The following is a 14,648-nucleotide window of genomic DNA, read 5'->3' as shown; positions in this document are numbered from 1 at the left end:
AAAATCATACAAGACTTGGGAATAATATCTACATTGATGAAAAGATAAAGCCTTATTACTTTTTCTGGCATTGGCATAGTCACACTCCACTAATTTATAAATTGCTGTAAAGTTAAAAAGGTACATTCATTTAATTTCTGAGAAGGCTTGCAATTTCATCTGAATTTGCAACTGGGAGAGACTGGTGCAGTGTTCTCTGTATACTATAAGGTGAAAGATGTCATATTCGTCATCTCGGGACAACTGGGAGAGGCTGGTGACAGCAGTGGTGAAGAGAGAGCAGATATGGCAACTCTGTCATCAAAACTCCATCTCCACCATTGCTTCTGATTATACCGACGTAACTCTCAGGTAATTGCAAGTTAACTTTGCAAGTGTCTAGTTTTTCAGATAACATAACTGACAGTTATTTAAGTTAATCTTTCAGTTTTTCAAGTGTGAGACCTGTTTCCACAGCATCTCATCAACTTTCAGTTATAAACGACTCTATCATCGAAGGTTAGTTTGAGATTTTATATATTTTGATTGATGCATAGATGTAGTCTTACAACTATTAGATTTTAAATTTTGTCTTAGTAGAAACACACAGAAAATCCCAAAGGCAATCATGTCATAAGCTCCAATATCGTAGTCCTTCTTTGTGAAACGAGCGTTAGATTATCTTTTTTCCTTAATGTACTCTTACGTAAAGATTTTTGTAATTCATAATCTTTCAGTTTAGATGGAAAACAAGGATGTGGTAGTAAATTTAGTCTCTGTTACCTTTCCAAGTGCATAAATACATATCTGAAACAGAGAGAGTAACATCGGTCTGAAAAGAAGGAAAAAATGGTAACAATAATTTGACAAAGTAGCCATTGCAGATAGGAAAAATGCTTCTAAAACTATATCGCGGAACCTATTTTCTGCTCTGCGTTGGAAAAGGAAAGCAAAGGACTGTGGTCTGCACAAAGGTTTGGTTGGCATTCCGGGTTAGTTGCAAATAAGCTTGCTGTATACATATTGCATATAGCTATATAGACACATGTTGAATGCCGGCGTAGTAACTTAATTGTTTCTGACTACTGATAAAGAGTATGATGGACTTGAGAGCTTTTCCCTACACGAGCTACTCGGTGCAACAAACAATTTTAGCAAAGAAAATGTCATTGGACGTGGTGGCCAAGGTACAGTATATAGAGGTGTACTGAAAGATGGCTCTGTAGTGGCTGTTAAAAAATTAAAACAAGTGATCGAGTTACAACTAGAAATGGAGTGCCTTGTAAAACATCGTAATGTAATCGAACTTATTGGGTTTTGCGTTACACAAGAAGAACAGCTGCTTGTTTATCCTTTCATGCAGAATGGAAGTGTGGCATCATGCTTAAGAAGTAAGCTCACTCAACTCCTATTATGTAGTACTGTATTACTTATTTTGGTACATAATTGGTTATTTCTTCAACTCTTTAACAGGTGATGTGTGTGATGTGTGGACACGTAAACTTTACTGGCCAGTTAGAAACTCAATAGCACTCGCGGTTGCAAAAGGTTTAGCTTATTTGCATGACGAATGCGCCAGAACTATCATTCACCGCGATGTTAAAGCTGCAAATATATTGTTGAATGAGGACTTTGAAGTAGTCTTGGCTGACTTCTCCTTGGCCAAATTCGCGGACTGCCGTGATGATGGTGCCATAAAAGGGACGCTTGGTCATATAGCCCCCGAGTACCTCACCACCAGTAAGTGTACAAAGAAATCCGATGTTTTTAGCTATGGGATTTTTCTTCTTGAGCTCATCACTGGACAAAATATTCCTCATCTTAGTAAGCTCGCCAACGATGACGATACCTTTTTACTGGATGTGGTAAGTCATAGCTATACCCAGTATGTATACAAAGTTAAACGACTTGATCCTAGTGTTGCTTCTTTCATAAATGTGCTCAAATACTCTTTGAATCAATCATACACATTTATAATTTTGTATACATAATTTTATAGGTGTATACAATGTACGAGGCGAAAAAATTTGAAGTGATGGTTGATTCAAGTTTGGAAAGAGATTTTGTAAAAGAAGAGGTGGAAAAGCTGTTTCAGTTAGTTCTCATCTGCACACTAGATGATCCACATGAACGCCCAACGATGTCGGAAGTTGTGAGAATGATCGAAGATGGCGAAGGCGATGAGAGGTGGGAAAAATTCTTATGGCATAGAAAATTTGTAACCCCTGGGAGTGGTGTCCTTACCAATGCAGGATGGATGATGTTTGATAGTTGTTCTTTGACTATGGCTGAGGAACTATCCAACCCCAGATGAATCAGGCAAGCACTTCAGCTTTTTGCAATGAAACCACCTTATTTCGACTCCCGTAAACTACATTGTTTTTGTTCGATTTCTCTTATATTGCAACCAAATTTTAAGTTAATGTGAAATAGTACTAAATTTCGACCAAAAATTGTGGTATTATAGACCAATATAGCCCAAAGAGAAACAATGAAAGAGATGCTGGTTAAATCATAAATAAAGAGACCATGCCCTATCTCAGAAATCCATCAAAATGCTAAAGAAAATCATTACAAAATTAGGACATTAAAGTTCATAAAAATGATGAAGTAAATGGATAACCATTATTGATTCTATTCATAGACTAAAGTGAAACGAAGCTTCCTCTATACTCAACAATCCCATCCATGGCAATAACTCTGCGACAATCATACATAAAGTCTGTGATGGATTGCACGCAGATTCATCTGCGTGCACTATAATCATACACAAAAACACTGGATTTGTGCATGAAAAACACACAACTAGTCCTGCAGAGAGGTACCTCCTCAGAGCCCGAGAGGGGTACTCGTACGTTCGTCACATGATTCCAACTCAGTTCACTTCCTTCACATCTCGATTCATAAATCTTCACTGAGTTATCACTTCCACGAATCTGGAATTTAAAGTGACGGAACAAGTGCTCATCTTCGGCAAAAATCTGAGAGTATAATCTGCGGGTGCTGCCAACAATATTAGTATAAGTATAAGTATTATCTTCAGGCAACGTGATTTCACGAAACACTTCATTCTTCATATCGAAGCTTAATATCTTCTGCACATCTCCTTCCACCCTTTTCACATATGCGTACCAGTGAACAAAGTAGCCATTCTTGCACGCGGATTTAATGGGAATAACAAAGTCAAAACGTAGACCATCAATGATGACGTCTCCCAACTCCTTCCAAGAATCCGTACTTTTTGAGTACACTTGGGCATGTAAAGAGCGGTGTTCGTGACATGACAAAAACTGCACTACTTTGTAATCTTTGTCGAAACCAATTGCAACCTCTCGGGAGTATATTTTACACGAGGAGTTGGAAGGTTAGATGGCGTAAGTGGGAGAAGTTTGAGTTCCCCTAGAAACGGATTGCATATGGCTATGGGCACCTTACATTTAGTTGGGTTAATGCAGATTAGACCCTTAACTGCGTCAACTAGCCTAAGTGATAAGACGTTAAAACAGTCGAATTTATACGCCAATAGCGACTTCCGATCCCATTGAAGCTTTACCGACAGTTCCTTTTGCACTCGATGTCCAACATTGGGAAAAGTGACTTGCAGACATACCTTGTCTTGTTCGTTGGAATGAGCAAGTTGTAGATAAACCGTGTCGTTTGGTTTGTTGTTGTCGTTGTTGCGAGTGTGCAGTTTTTGAAAACGCTGTGAATCGATGAGATTGCCCCAGGTTTTGCAGACAGCTCGGAATCTCATGAGGGATTGTACGGGCAGACACAACAGAATCTCTGGCATAATATCATAGTTCATTGCAATGTGTTTGATTGTAATGGAAAAGTACTCAAAGAAGAGAATGGTGCTATTGATGAAGTCTTGATACATATATGATATATAAATAACTAGGGTTTGTTGGCCTAATTCGGTATATGTTTCCATAATTTGAAATTCATAATTTAGTTGATATTTTTAATAAGGAACTATTAATAATACCATATAGTATGTCAAAAGATTCAAAACAAGGAAAGAGTGAATATATGGAAAGAAGAAGATTTTTTCTCTACACAAGAAAAGGAAATTAGAATAAAGAAAACAAAATAAAAAAAAGGTAAAAATCCGCGTGTAAGTGCAAAGATAAGTTCATAATAGGGTTAATTGTATTATACAATCCGAACTTTGGAGCTATTTGCAAAATATTCTGAATTTTATAAATTACACAAAAAAAAAAACAGCTCAAATTTAATTATTATAGTTATAAAAATATTCCAAACTTCATAAAAAATATCCATTGGTGAGCGATGTTGCTCGAAAATTTGGAGCAAGCTTGCATGCTCGGTATCCATTCCATCAAACGTCGTTTTGAGTCGAGTGGCTTTAGCTCTACTCGGAAACCCAAAAATCGAGCTGACGAGTCTGTGTCGAGCAATCCAACCCCATGTCTATATTATAATTAGTGGTATAAATTGATGAATCTAATTATTATACGTAGAAATGAAATGAGATAAATACTACTCCAAGTGAACATATCAAAATGTGAAATGAAACTAGTAACAAAATATTTGAGGTATGTTCATATTTGGGTTGGTTTGGGCTAGCCTACGTACTAGCCCAAGGCTAATACTTTTTGGGCCGAGTTAGGGCAGCCCAGATCTGTTGGGCCCATTCATTATTGAGTGCTGGATATACTATTCACAAACTCTAAATGGAACAAACTGAATTTTAAATTGATGAAAAGTCAAAGACTGCTAATTTTATAATACTAACATTTTCTCACTCTATTCCTTTTATGGAGGAGGAGGGAGATTTAATTTTCTACTCATTTACTTTGTATTAGGGACATTTGTTTCTCACTCTATTAAGAGCATCCGCAGCAGTAGCAGGGACGCTGCTCGTCCGTCCGTACTGCTGAGCACGTTGCCGTCCGTCCGCCGCTGGACCTCGTCCGTCCGTGCCAGTGGCACGGCGCTGCTCTTAGCTAAGAGCACGTCCGTGCCGCTGAGCAGCCCTACGTGGCACGCTCTGATTGGCCAACGGCTATGCCGTTGGCAAATTCATTTTTTTATTTTATTTTTTAAAAAAATTCAAAATTTAATTAAAAAAATGTTTTTAAATAAAACAAATATTATTCCCACTTCCCAAAAAAATTATATCCGCTTTCTACCCACTTTTAATTTATTTTTCAATTTTTTTTTCCCAAAATTCACATTTTCATCTATAAATACCTCCACTTCAACACAAAAAAAAAAATCACATTCTCATCTATTCTATCATCATTCATCTACATTCTCTCATCTTTTTTCCTCATACTCTCTCATCTAAATTCCCACCACACTACACAATGTCCGGCTCCGGCGATCACCCATTCGACAATCGCTTGGAACCACGATTGGTTCGACTCCAAGGCTAGATATAGTCCGGAAACCCAATTTACGGCCCCTTCTCAAACTCAAGGTTCGCAAACTCCGGGTGGCTACCGTCCTTACCTGTTGCACGACCTAAACGCCCCCGGGTTCGGGTGGGCTCCCGAACCCGGATCGGGAGGGAGCAATAGCTCTACTCCTACTCCTCCTGTTCGAGGCACCCGCACCCCGTACACTCCGGTGAGATGATAGCGATGTTCGAAGCCTACTTGGCAGTCTCCGAAGATCCGGACGTCGGCACGAACCAAACCGAGGAAACTTATTGGTGACGCATCACTCGCCATCTACAATGAAACCCGCCGGCGTGAACCATCTATCGCAATGATAGTATGGTTCGCAATTGCATCTACCAGATGCAACGAGGCAATCGGGAAGTTCCTGGGGATTTACCTCCAGGAAGAGCGGTCGGCATGGGAGCGGCACGAAGCGAGCTCGACATCATCATCGCCGCCTTGGCGGCATACCAACGGGAGGAGTTCAAACCGTTCAAGTACCTCGATTGTTGGCAGGAGGGGCGCCAGGATGGGGATGCTCTAAAGGTATGTTGTCACTTTAAATGTTGTCGTCAACTTAACATATCCCTCATACTATATATCAAAAGAGTAGTGATTTAGAGACATAATGTCTCCAAGCCATAATAACATTGTGACTAATTTACCCTAACATTAAAGTATTAAATAGATATGTACCTAATTAAGGAAAATTTAACCAAATTAATTATTCTTATCTAAATGCATATATGTTAATTGGAGATAAACTTAATCATGCAACTAGAGTAATGAATTTAAAATTTTTTCAATCAAAACCATTCTTGTCGTGTAAATTTTTAAAACAATTAATTAAAAAATCAGTAATTTAGATTACCAGTATTAATTAACACACTACATAACTAAATTATTATATTTAATTGTAAAATAATTTGATTACTTAAATAGCATCATATGCTTTTTCAAATAGATTTTACGTTGTGCTATTCTTTCATAACTTATTTTTTTCCTTAAATTTTCTGAAACATTTTGTCAATGTAGTAACAATGAAATCATTCATTTAATAGTATATGAAAAAATATGTAAAAAATTAAACATTTATCTTATTCAGATTGGTTTATATAATAAAATAATATACTATTTTTTCATTATCTTTTCAATTTTTTTGTTATTTTTCTTTGCTTTAACTAAATTTAATATTTTTTATTTAATTAAGCTAGGGCGTCTAATATTTTAATATAACTATATAATTTTAAAATATTAAATAGATGAGTTAAGAAAATACAATTAATTTTTATTCAGATTCAAATCTATCGTTTTAAATGTTAAAAATCAAAAAAATTATTAATTTAATACAAAAATAATTGGATGAATCTACTTTTCTCATTTTAGATTATTTTAATATACCACATGTCAACTACTACTAATTGATTAATAATTAAAAGTAATAAGAATCATAAACTCTGCTAATATTATAAGATAGTGCGGAGTATTATTTGTTTAGAGTTAGGAATTCTAATATTTGCAAAAAAAAGAGAGAGGGAATATTAAATATGTAGCTTTAAAATGTTAAATATATAAGTTAAGAACATGCGATTATTTATTGATCACTGTTAAACATAATCTTTCAAAAATTATAAATTAAAGAAATTATAATTTTGTAAAATAAAGAATAAACTTAAAATCATAAACACTAGACTCAATTAGCATTCATATACCATGTATCAAATTTAATTTATTGCATGTTATAGTTAAATATTTTAATATATTTAAAATATGAAATAAATTATATAAGAACATATGATTTTATCGAGGTTCAACTGTAATGGTCCAAGATTTAAGAATTTAAAAAAATCAAAATAAAAAAATAAAAAATTAGAACTAGAGAATTCTTAAAATCAAAACCATATATTCACTTAATTAGTAGTATTAATATATAATATAGTATTATCAAATTTTAATGTGTTGGGTGTTATATTAAAGTGAGCTAAAAAATTTATTATTTTTTAAAGATTATTGTGAATAAAAAGTGATTAAAAGAATAAGTTTATCAATATTGAAGATTATAGTATTATAATTACAAAGTAATTATTTTTTGTCACGTGTTATAGTAACTCTAAGTATTTACAGTTCAAAAATATTAGATAACTAATTATTTATATTTTATAGCACTAATTATTAGTTAAAAATGATTTAAATTCACATTTATAAAGACTAATTCATTAAGAAGTCTGAAATTATTTGTTTGCTGATAAATCTTATTTTATTTGTAGACAAAATGTACACTAAATATATAAAGCTAATAAAATTAATATTTAAAATTTTAAAGAAATATCTTTAAGTAAATGCATTAAAATGGGCATATATAAAAAAGTTATCCAATCATGTTTTAAATGATTAGATGATTGCAACATGTTATTAAATGCATGCATCATCTATGCATAATCAAAATTTATATCCTTAAATAGGTGTATTTAGTAAACAAATTAATGTAAGGGTAATAAAGTACATATAAAATATAAATTTAATTAAAACTATAATATAATATATACTTACCATTTTAAGCATTATGGCTTAGAGACATTATGTCTCCAAAACATTTTCCATATCAAAATTAGTCAATTTAAGGAATGAGAGTTAAAAGAAATTGATTACTAGTTTTGCACATAATCAAATCAATAATAGTACTAGTATTATATATTGATTTGATGCATTTAAAATCGGATTAATGGTCAACACCAAAGCAGTTAGTGGTCACTTAGAGGTCTAATTACGGTTAAACTCACCTAATTACATTAAATAGTTTCCTTATTTATATAACAATATATAACATTAAATTATTTCTTTAAGAAAAAGGTAAATGACCGATTTAAAGAAATACGTATAATAAAAGGTTTGCAAATAATAAGACTTTAGCTTAAGTTGTATATTACAGAATCGTTTATATTTATAAGTAATTATTTTCATAATTATAAATGGAAAATTGCCTACAACGATATTTATATTTATATAGATAGGATATGAGTGGTTGAGCTGATAAACATTTTAATCTCATTAATACTATATTTTACTCCCTTCGTAATCCACAAAAGTTATAGGAGTAGATCAAAATAAGTGAGAATTGGACTAATAAATGTTATAATATTTAAAAGATTACATATCTCCAAATACATTTCCATACAACATTTGTATGATTTTAAGATAATAGACTTTGAGTTAATTTTATTCTTTTGAGTAAAAAATACTACTCCACTAGTTATGATTTTACACAATCTTCCAATTGCTTAGACTTTGAGTTTAATTTTATTCCTTTGGTATATTTCAAATACAATTGGAAAATTTAATCAAACTTCATTATTCAAACTCAAAAACACTCTTTTATCTAACTAGCTCTGTCCACGTGGAAGCATATTAGCCAAGAGCACAGGAGCTCTATGCTAACAGTGATGTACGCTAGCATTTCTTCGTCTACTCCCAATTCATGTGAAAATCCGATTTTTCAATTCACATTCAAATTCGTATCTCAGTTTCATCAGTCACCATGTTTCTTCTCAAGGTAAAGGGAAAGAATGGAATCTTTTAGCTTCCCTTTTATTTATTTCATTATTTGTACACATTTTTTTTGCTTTGATACATTTTCGTTTTGGTGCTGTGATTGCAGACATGGAGGTCAGTAGCATTTGGGGTATATGGTTACCAGAATTTCACCAAAAAGGGATTTTTGTGAGTCCCATCTTCATAATTCTGTGAAAAAACTAATCTTTTTTGGGTTGGGGGTTGTGTATTCTGCTCTAAATATTTAAGAATTTTCATCTGCTTTTGTTTGTTTGTCAAATCTTGATTTGTGTTGTGGAGACTAAGTTGACTCATATTGCTGAAATTGAGCTGTGTTTATGTCAGAAATTGTATAACTTTTGAATGAATTCATGATCAACTCTTGATTTTGCTTTACGAAGACAAAGTTGCTGAAATTGAGCTTGTTATGTCAATATTAATCAACTTCACTTTCTTTAGTAAAATGAGTTTATGATCAAATTTGCTGACAGGTTGAAAGCATCACTGTTCTGCTCCATGCCTCCATCTAAGTTGGGTGTGAGATCTCTTTGTGAAATCTTGATTTGGGATATTTCTGATTTTGAGCGGTGTTGTGTCAAAATGAATCAACTTTCCTCTTGTTAGTAAATGTTCAAATGATCAAACTTGTTGACGGTTTGAAAGCATCATTGTTCTATTCCTTGTAAGTTGTGTGTGAGATATTAAAATCTTTGTCAAATCTTGATTTGGGATATTTCTGAATTCGAGTTGTGTTTTGTCAAAATTAATCGACTTTGGTCTTGTTAGTAAATGAATTCATGACCAAATTTGTTGACAGAAAGCATCATTGTTCTACTTCATCTAAGTTTTGTGTGTGTGAGTTCAAATTCTTTGTCAAATCTTGATTTGGGACATTGCTGAATTTGAGTTGTGTTATGTCAAAATTAATCAACTCTACTCTTGTTAGTACAATGAATTTATGATCAAATTTGTTGACAGCAGAAAACATCATTAATCTGCTTATCTAAGTTTTGTGTGTGTTGGAATTCTTTATCAAATCTTGATTTGTTTCAAGGAGACAAAGTTGGCTTAAATTGATCACCTTTTCTCTTTTTGGTATACAAAATCATACAATCAAACTTAACACCATCTCTTAGAAATATAATTCTTCACCTTAATAATCTTCCTATGTCAGGGAGCATTCAAAAAATTTCAGATTAGGAGACATGCAAGCATGAATCGAGGGGAAGAACTGCATTGTGACAGGGGAGAATTCTGGCATTGGCTATGCAACTGCAGAGGGCCTAGCAGCACGGTTCGACTTTCTTGCCAAAGATCTCCCATTCCACAGCCATATCATACATATCTCATGTGTCTCGTATTTTCGTGTTTCTGCAGTGGAGCAACAGTGTATATAGTGTCCATTTGGAGGTATTGTATCATTTTCTGCGCCGTTTCACGCTTGAACCTGCGTTTACACGCCCCGTTCCTTGCAGATTTGTGATGTTTCTTGTATTGGCGATGTGAAAACTTTGGCATCGCTATTTTCAGTGAAGGATGAGCCTGTGCATATTCTGGTAAATTTTGATACTTCAACCAACATTGTTACTTTTTAGCCTCCTAATTTTGGATGATTTGATCCATATTTGAAGGTTAACAATGCTGGTGTGCTCGAGCAAAAGCATCTCACTACCTCCTAAGGGTAAGCCCGCATTCACGACTGTGTGTAGCATAACGTTCCTCTATCTACTAAGACAGTTTTCCCACTTTAAAAATCTAGGCACGAGATGAATTTCGCGGTGAATGTTCTTGGCACGTGCACCATGACCGAGCTGATGCTGCTGTTGCTAGAGAAGGCAGCACCCGATGCTCGGGTCATCACGGTTGCATCGGGCGGAATGTACACCTCTCCATTGACGGAAGATCTGCAGGTAACTTGGCCTAACTTTTGCAACCATATACCTCGTCTACAAAGCTTGTGTCCCTGGCTCGTTAAACAGGGTTTATCTTCGCAGTTCAACAGCAAGGAATTCAACGGAGTCGAACAATATGCCCGGAACAAACGAGTGCAGGTGGCGTTGACAGATAAATGGCCAGAGATGAACAAGGACAAGGGCATCGGGTTCTACTCAATGCACCCGGGGTGGGCAGAGACGCCCAGAGTCTCCAAGAGTCTGCCCGATTTCTCAAAAATGTAAGCTCGTTTTCCCGTCTAATCCTCCTATTACTCAAAGTAAACGCGACATACTTCCATGTCTCGGACTTTCAACATAAATCGAGCTCGTGCTTGCAGGTTATCGGGAAACCTAAGAACGAGCGAGGAAGGCGCTGATACGGTGATATGGCTGGCCCTACAACCTAAAGAGAAGCTCATCTCCGGAGGGTTCTACTTCGACCGGGCTGAGGCGCCTAAGCACCTGCCTTTCACAGCCACAAAGGGCTCACATTCTGTTATAGACTCCATTGTAGGTAAACTCCATAGTATGACCAATTTATAGTGAAAGTGAAACTATATATACTATATATATTAATATATATAGAGGGAGAGAGGTTTAATATCTCACTGAGGAAAATCTGTTAGTCCAATTCATCAAAACTACTGAACACACAAATTTGTATGTGTTTGTGTTTGTTTTTGTGTGAAAGAGAGAGAGAAGTTGATATAATTATGTGTGTGTGATATATCACTTAGAAAAATCTGAAGTCCAATTAATTATCAAAACTACTAAAATATATATATATATATGGATTGAACACTTAAATTATATCACCATACAATACACAAATTTTGTGAAAAAGAAGGGGTTCAAGAATGAACACTTTCTTGGCTCTTCCTACACATCACTAGCCGGGTTCGTGGTCGCTTCGTCGCCGCTGGCTTTCTCAACCAGTACTGTTCAAACCTCTGCCTTGCATATTCCTTGTAATCAAACTCAATGTGGCTCACATATGCCTGCATTTTTTAATGAATTTTTTCCACTAGTTTAGTATCAAATCATGCTATAAATCTTGTCGAAATATCGACACGGAAATCGAGTACCAAGATCAGCCCCCATAGCCCCCAGAAGAGGTGGTTTGCTAGACTGTATCTCTCCACATTATCTGCTACATGATCTACTGATGTCTCACTTGCTTTTTTTTTCCACTGAAAATTCAATAATAGTAAAATTTAGAAATAAATAAATGAAAGTAGATAAGGATGAAGATGTTTTAAAAATGAAATAAATAGTCTTTGATCTTTATGTCTAATTTGACATAGATGTATGAATTGTGAGAAATAGACAAACTCTGGATGACTCCAGCGAGATTTGATCGAAGAAATAAGGACTGGTAATTATTGAAGTTTGCTTGTACTAATTTTTTTTTTACTTTCTTTTGCATTCTAATATTATGTAGGCTTTTATATTTTGTTTTAAAAATAGATGTTATTTTGTAATTTTATTTTATTTGCTAACTCAAAAATACGGAAAAAAGGTAAAAATAGTAAAATAAGTTGAGGTTATTTTGGTATTTATTTATTTGTATACATTTTTTGCTTTGATACGTTGTCTTTTTGGTGTTGTGATTGCAGGCATGGAGATTAGTAGCATTTGGGGTGTATGGATACCAGAAATTTACCAAAAAAGTTTTTTTGTGAGTCCCATCTCGATGATTCTTTTTAAAACCTGATCTTTTTTTGGGGCCTTTTATTAGTTAATCAAAGCTTGATTTTTTTGTGGAGACTAAGTTGACTGATATTGCTGAACTGAGCTGTGTTTATGTCAAAATTGATCAACTTTTGTTTTTTTTAGCTAATGAATTCGCGATCGAACTTGTTATCAGTTGAAAGCATCTCTGTTCTGCTTCATCTAATTTTGTGTGTGTGTCATAATTATTTATTAAATCTTTATTTTGCATTATGAAGACAAAGTTGCTGAAACTTAGCTTGTTATGTCAAAATTAATCAACCTACTTCACTTTTAGTAAAATGAGTTTATGATCAAACTTGTTGACATTTTGAAAGCATCAATGTTTTACTTCATCTAAGTTTTGTGTGTGAGTTCAATTCTTTGTTAAATCTTGATTTGAGCTCAGTCATGTAAAAATTTAATCAACTTCACCTTTTTTAGTACAATGGATTTATTATAAAATTTGTTAACAGTTTGAAAGCAGCATTGTTCTACCTTATCTAAGTTTCTTTGGTGTGTGCTGTGTGTGACTGTGGATTCTTTGTCAAATCTTGATTTAGGGTATTGCTGACTTTGAGTTGTTTTTCTGCAAAACTAAGCAACTTTGATATTGTTAGTAAATGAATTATTGATCAAACTTGTTGACAGTAAAAAGCATCATTACTTTTTGTCAACTTTGATCTTGTTGACAGTTAAACTTTGACAAATCTTGATCTGTTCCATGGAGACAAAGTTGGCTTAAAGTGATCTTCTTTTTCTTTTTGGTAAACAAAATCATACTTGTAATCATCTCTTAGAAATATCATTCTTCACCTCCCTCCATATGTGTATTTGTGTGTGTGTGTGTGTGAATTAGGGGGTTGCTGACGTTGCACCTTGATAACCTCCTATGTCAGGGAGCATGCAAAGAATTTCAGATCAGAAGATATGCAAGGACGAATAGAAGGGAAGAATTGTGTTGTCACAGGGGCAAATTCTGGCATTGGCTATGCAACTGCAGAGGGCCTAGTTGCACAGTTCGACATTCCTGTCAAAGATCTTCAATTCCACAGCCATATCATGCATATCTCATGTGGCTTGTGTTTTTTCATGTTTCTGCAGTGGAGCAACGGTGTATATAGTGTGCCGGAGCAAAGAGAGAGGCAAGGCTGCACGCTCAAAGATCCAGTTTGCAACGGGCAATAAGAATGTCCATTAGGAGGTAATGTATCATTTTCTGCGTTGCTTCCATGCTTGAGTCTGCACTTACTCGCCCCGTTGCATATTTGTGATATTTCTTCCGTTGCCAATGTGAAAACTTTGGCGTCGCGATTTTGTGAGATGGATGAGCCTGTGCATATTCCGGTAAATTTTGATGCTTCAACAAACTTTTATTACATGTTAGTCTAATAATTTTGGAGGATTTGGTCCACTTTGAAAGTTTTGTGATTTGCTAAATACAGTATCTACCAACACTCTATCATTGTCTTAAGGGGTTGAATATCGCCTTTTTCAGATACGTCTTTACTATTTCGATAATTACATAATAGTACCTATCGACTTCGATTCCAAATAGGGCGATTTCGATGAAAAAGCGTGTTGGCAACAGGAAATATACATGGAAATCATACTTGAATAAACGTTAAGTGCCTTTCCGCATATTTCCTGCTGCCAACACGACTTTCTGATACTGTACCGATCCCTATTCGAAAACGAAGTTAATTTATTGAGTATTATTATTGAAAAACATGCATTCTTTTATCTTGAGAATGATATTTACCCTGATTCTAAGTCCCAACATTGCACATTTGATATTTACAAATTTTGATGCTTTGAAGGTGAACAATGCCAGTTTTGCTCGAAAAAAGCGTCTCACTACCTCCGAAGGGTAAGCCCGCATTTACGGTTGTGTAGCATAACGTTCCTCTGTCTACTACGACAGTTTATTCCCTTTTGAAAATCTAGGCACAAGATGAATTTTGCTATAGATTCCATCGTAGGTAAACTACTATTAAACACTATAGATATGGATTAAACACAAAGAAGGGGTTCAAAAATGAACACTTCACTTGCTGGTAACAGATTT

The 14,648-nt window shown here is 34.6% G+C and overlaps 2 protein-coding genes and 1 pseudogene across 2 annotated transcripts; 2 read left to right on the top strand and 1 right to left on the bottom strand.

Moving 5' to 3' along the window:
* The first annotated feature begins 204 nt into the window (after positions 1–204).
* LOC125207512 (BRASSINOSTEROID INSENSITIVE 1-associated receptor kinase 1-like) lies at positions 205–2,403 on the top strand. Its single transcript, XM_048106892.1, has 6 exons — positions 205–351; positions 428–498; positions 864–971; positions 1,074–1,370; positions 1,453–1,844; positions 1,979–2,403. The coding sequence occupies exons 1-6, from the start codon at positions 218–220 to the stop codon at positions 2,291–2,293; spliced, it is 1,317 nt and encodes a 438-aa protein (XP_047962849.1). The 5' UTR covers positions 205–217; the 3' UTR covers positions 2,294–2,403.
* Positions 2,404–2,723: 320 nt separating this feature from the next.
* Positions 2,724–3,787, bottom strand: LOC125207479. Its single transcript, XM_048106850.1, has 2 exons — positions 3,415–3,787; positions 2,724–3,229 (listed from the first exon to the last, which is right to left on the bottom strand). Exons 1-2 carry the CDS (start codon positions 3,785–3,787, stop codon positions 2,724–2,726), a joined length of 879 nt encoding a protein of 292 aa, XP_047962807.1.
* Positions 3,788–8,907: 5,120 nt separating this feature from the next.
* On the top strand, positions 8,908–14,020 carry LOC125213914 (annotated as a pseudogene).
* The last annotated feature ends 628 nt before the right edge of the window (positions 14,021–14,648 follow it).

This window comes from Salvia hispanica, chromosome 1 (assembly GCF_023119035.1).
Source record: "Salvia hispanica cultivar TCC Black 2014 chromosome 1, UniMelb_Shisp_WGS_1.0, whole genome shotgun sequence".
NCBI lineage: Eukaryota > Viridiplantae > Streptophyta > Magnoliopsida > Lamiales > Lamiaceae > Salvia > Salvia hispanica.
Note: the sequence above shows the minus strand (reverse complement) of the source record. Positions and strands in the feature narration are given on the sequence as shown.

What these genes read in the sequence shown, in the direction of transcription:
- LOC125207512 (XM_048106892.1), top strand. Translation starts at nt 218, where the DNA reads ATGTCATATTCGTCATCTCGGGACAACTGGGAGAGGCTGGTGACAGCA. An exon ending in AGGTTTGGTTGGCATTCCGG is followed by an intron (nt 972 to 1,073) that starts GTTAGTTGCAAA and finishes CTACTGATAAAG; the next exon opens with AGTATGATGGACTTGAGAGC. An exon ending in TGTGGCATCATGCTTAAGAA is followed by an intron (nt 1,371 to 1,452) that starts GTAAGCTCACTC and finishes ACTCTTTAACAG; the next exon opens with GTGATGTGTGTGATGTGTGG.
- LOC125207479 (XM_048106850.1), bottom strand. Translation starts at nt 3,787, where the DNA reads ATGAACTATGATATTATGCCAGAGATTCTGTTGTGTCTGCCCGTACAA. An exon ending in CTGCATTAACCCAACTAAAT is followed by an intron (nt 3,230 to 3,414) that starts GTAAGGTGCCCA and finishes TACATGCCCAAG; the next exon opens with TGTACTCAAAAAGTACGGAT.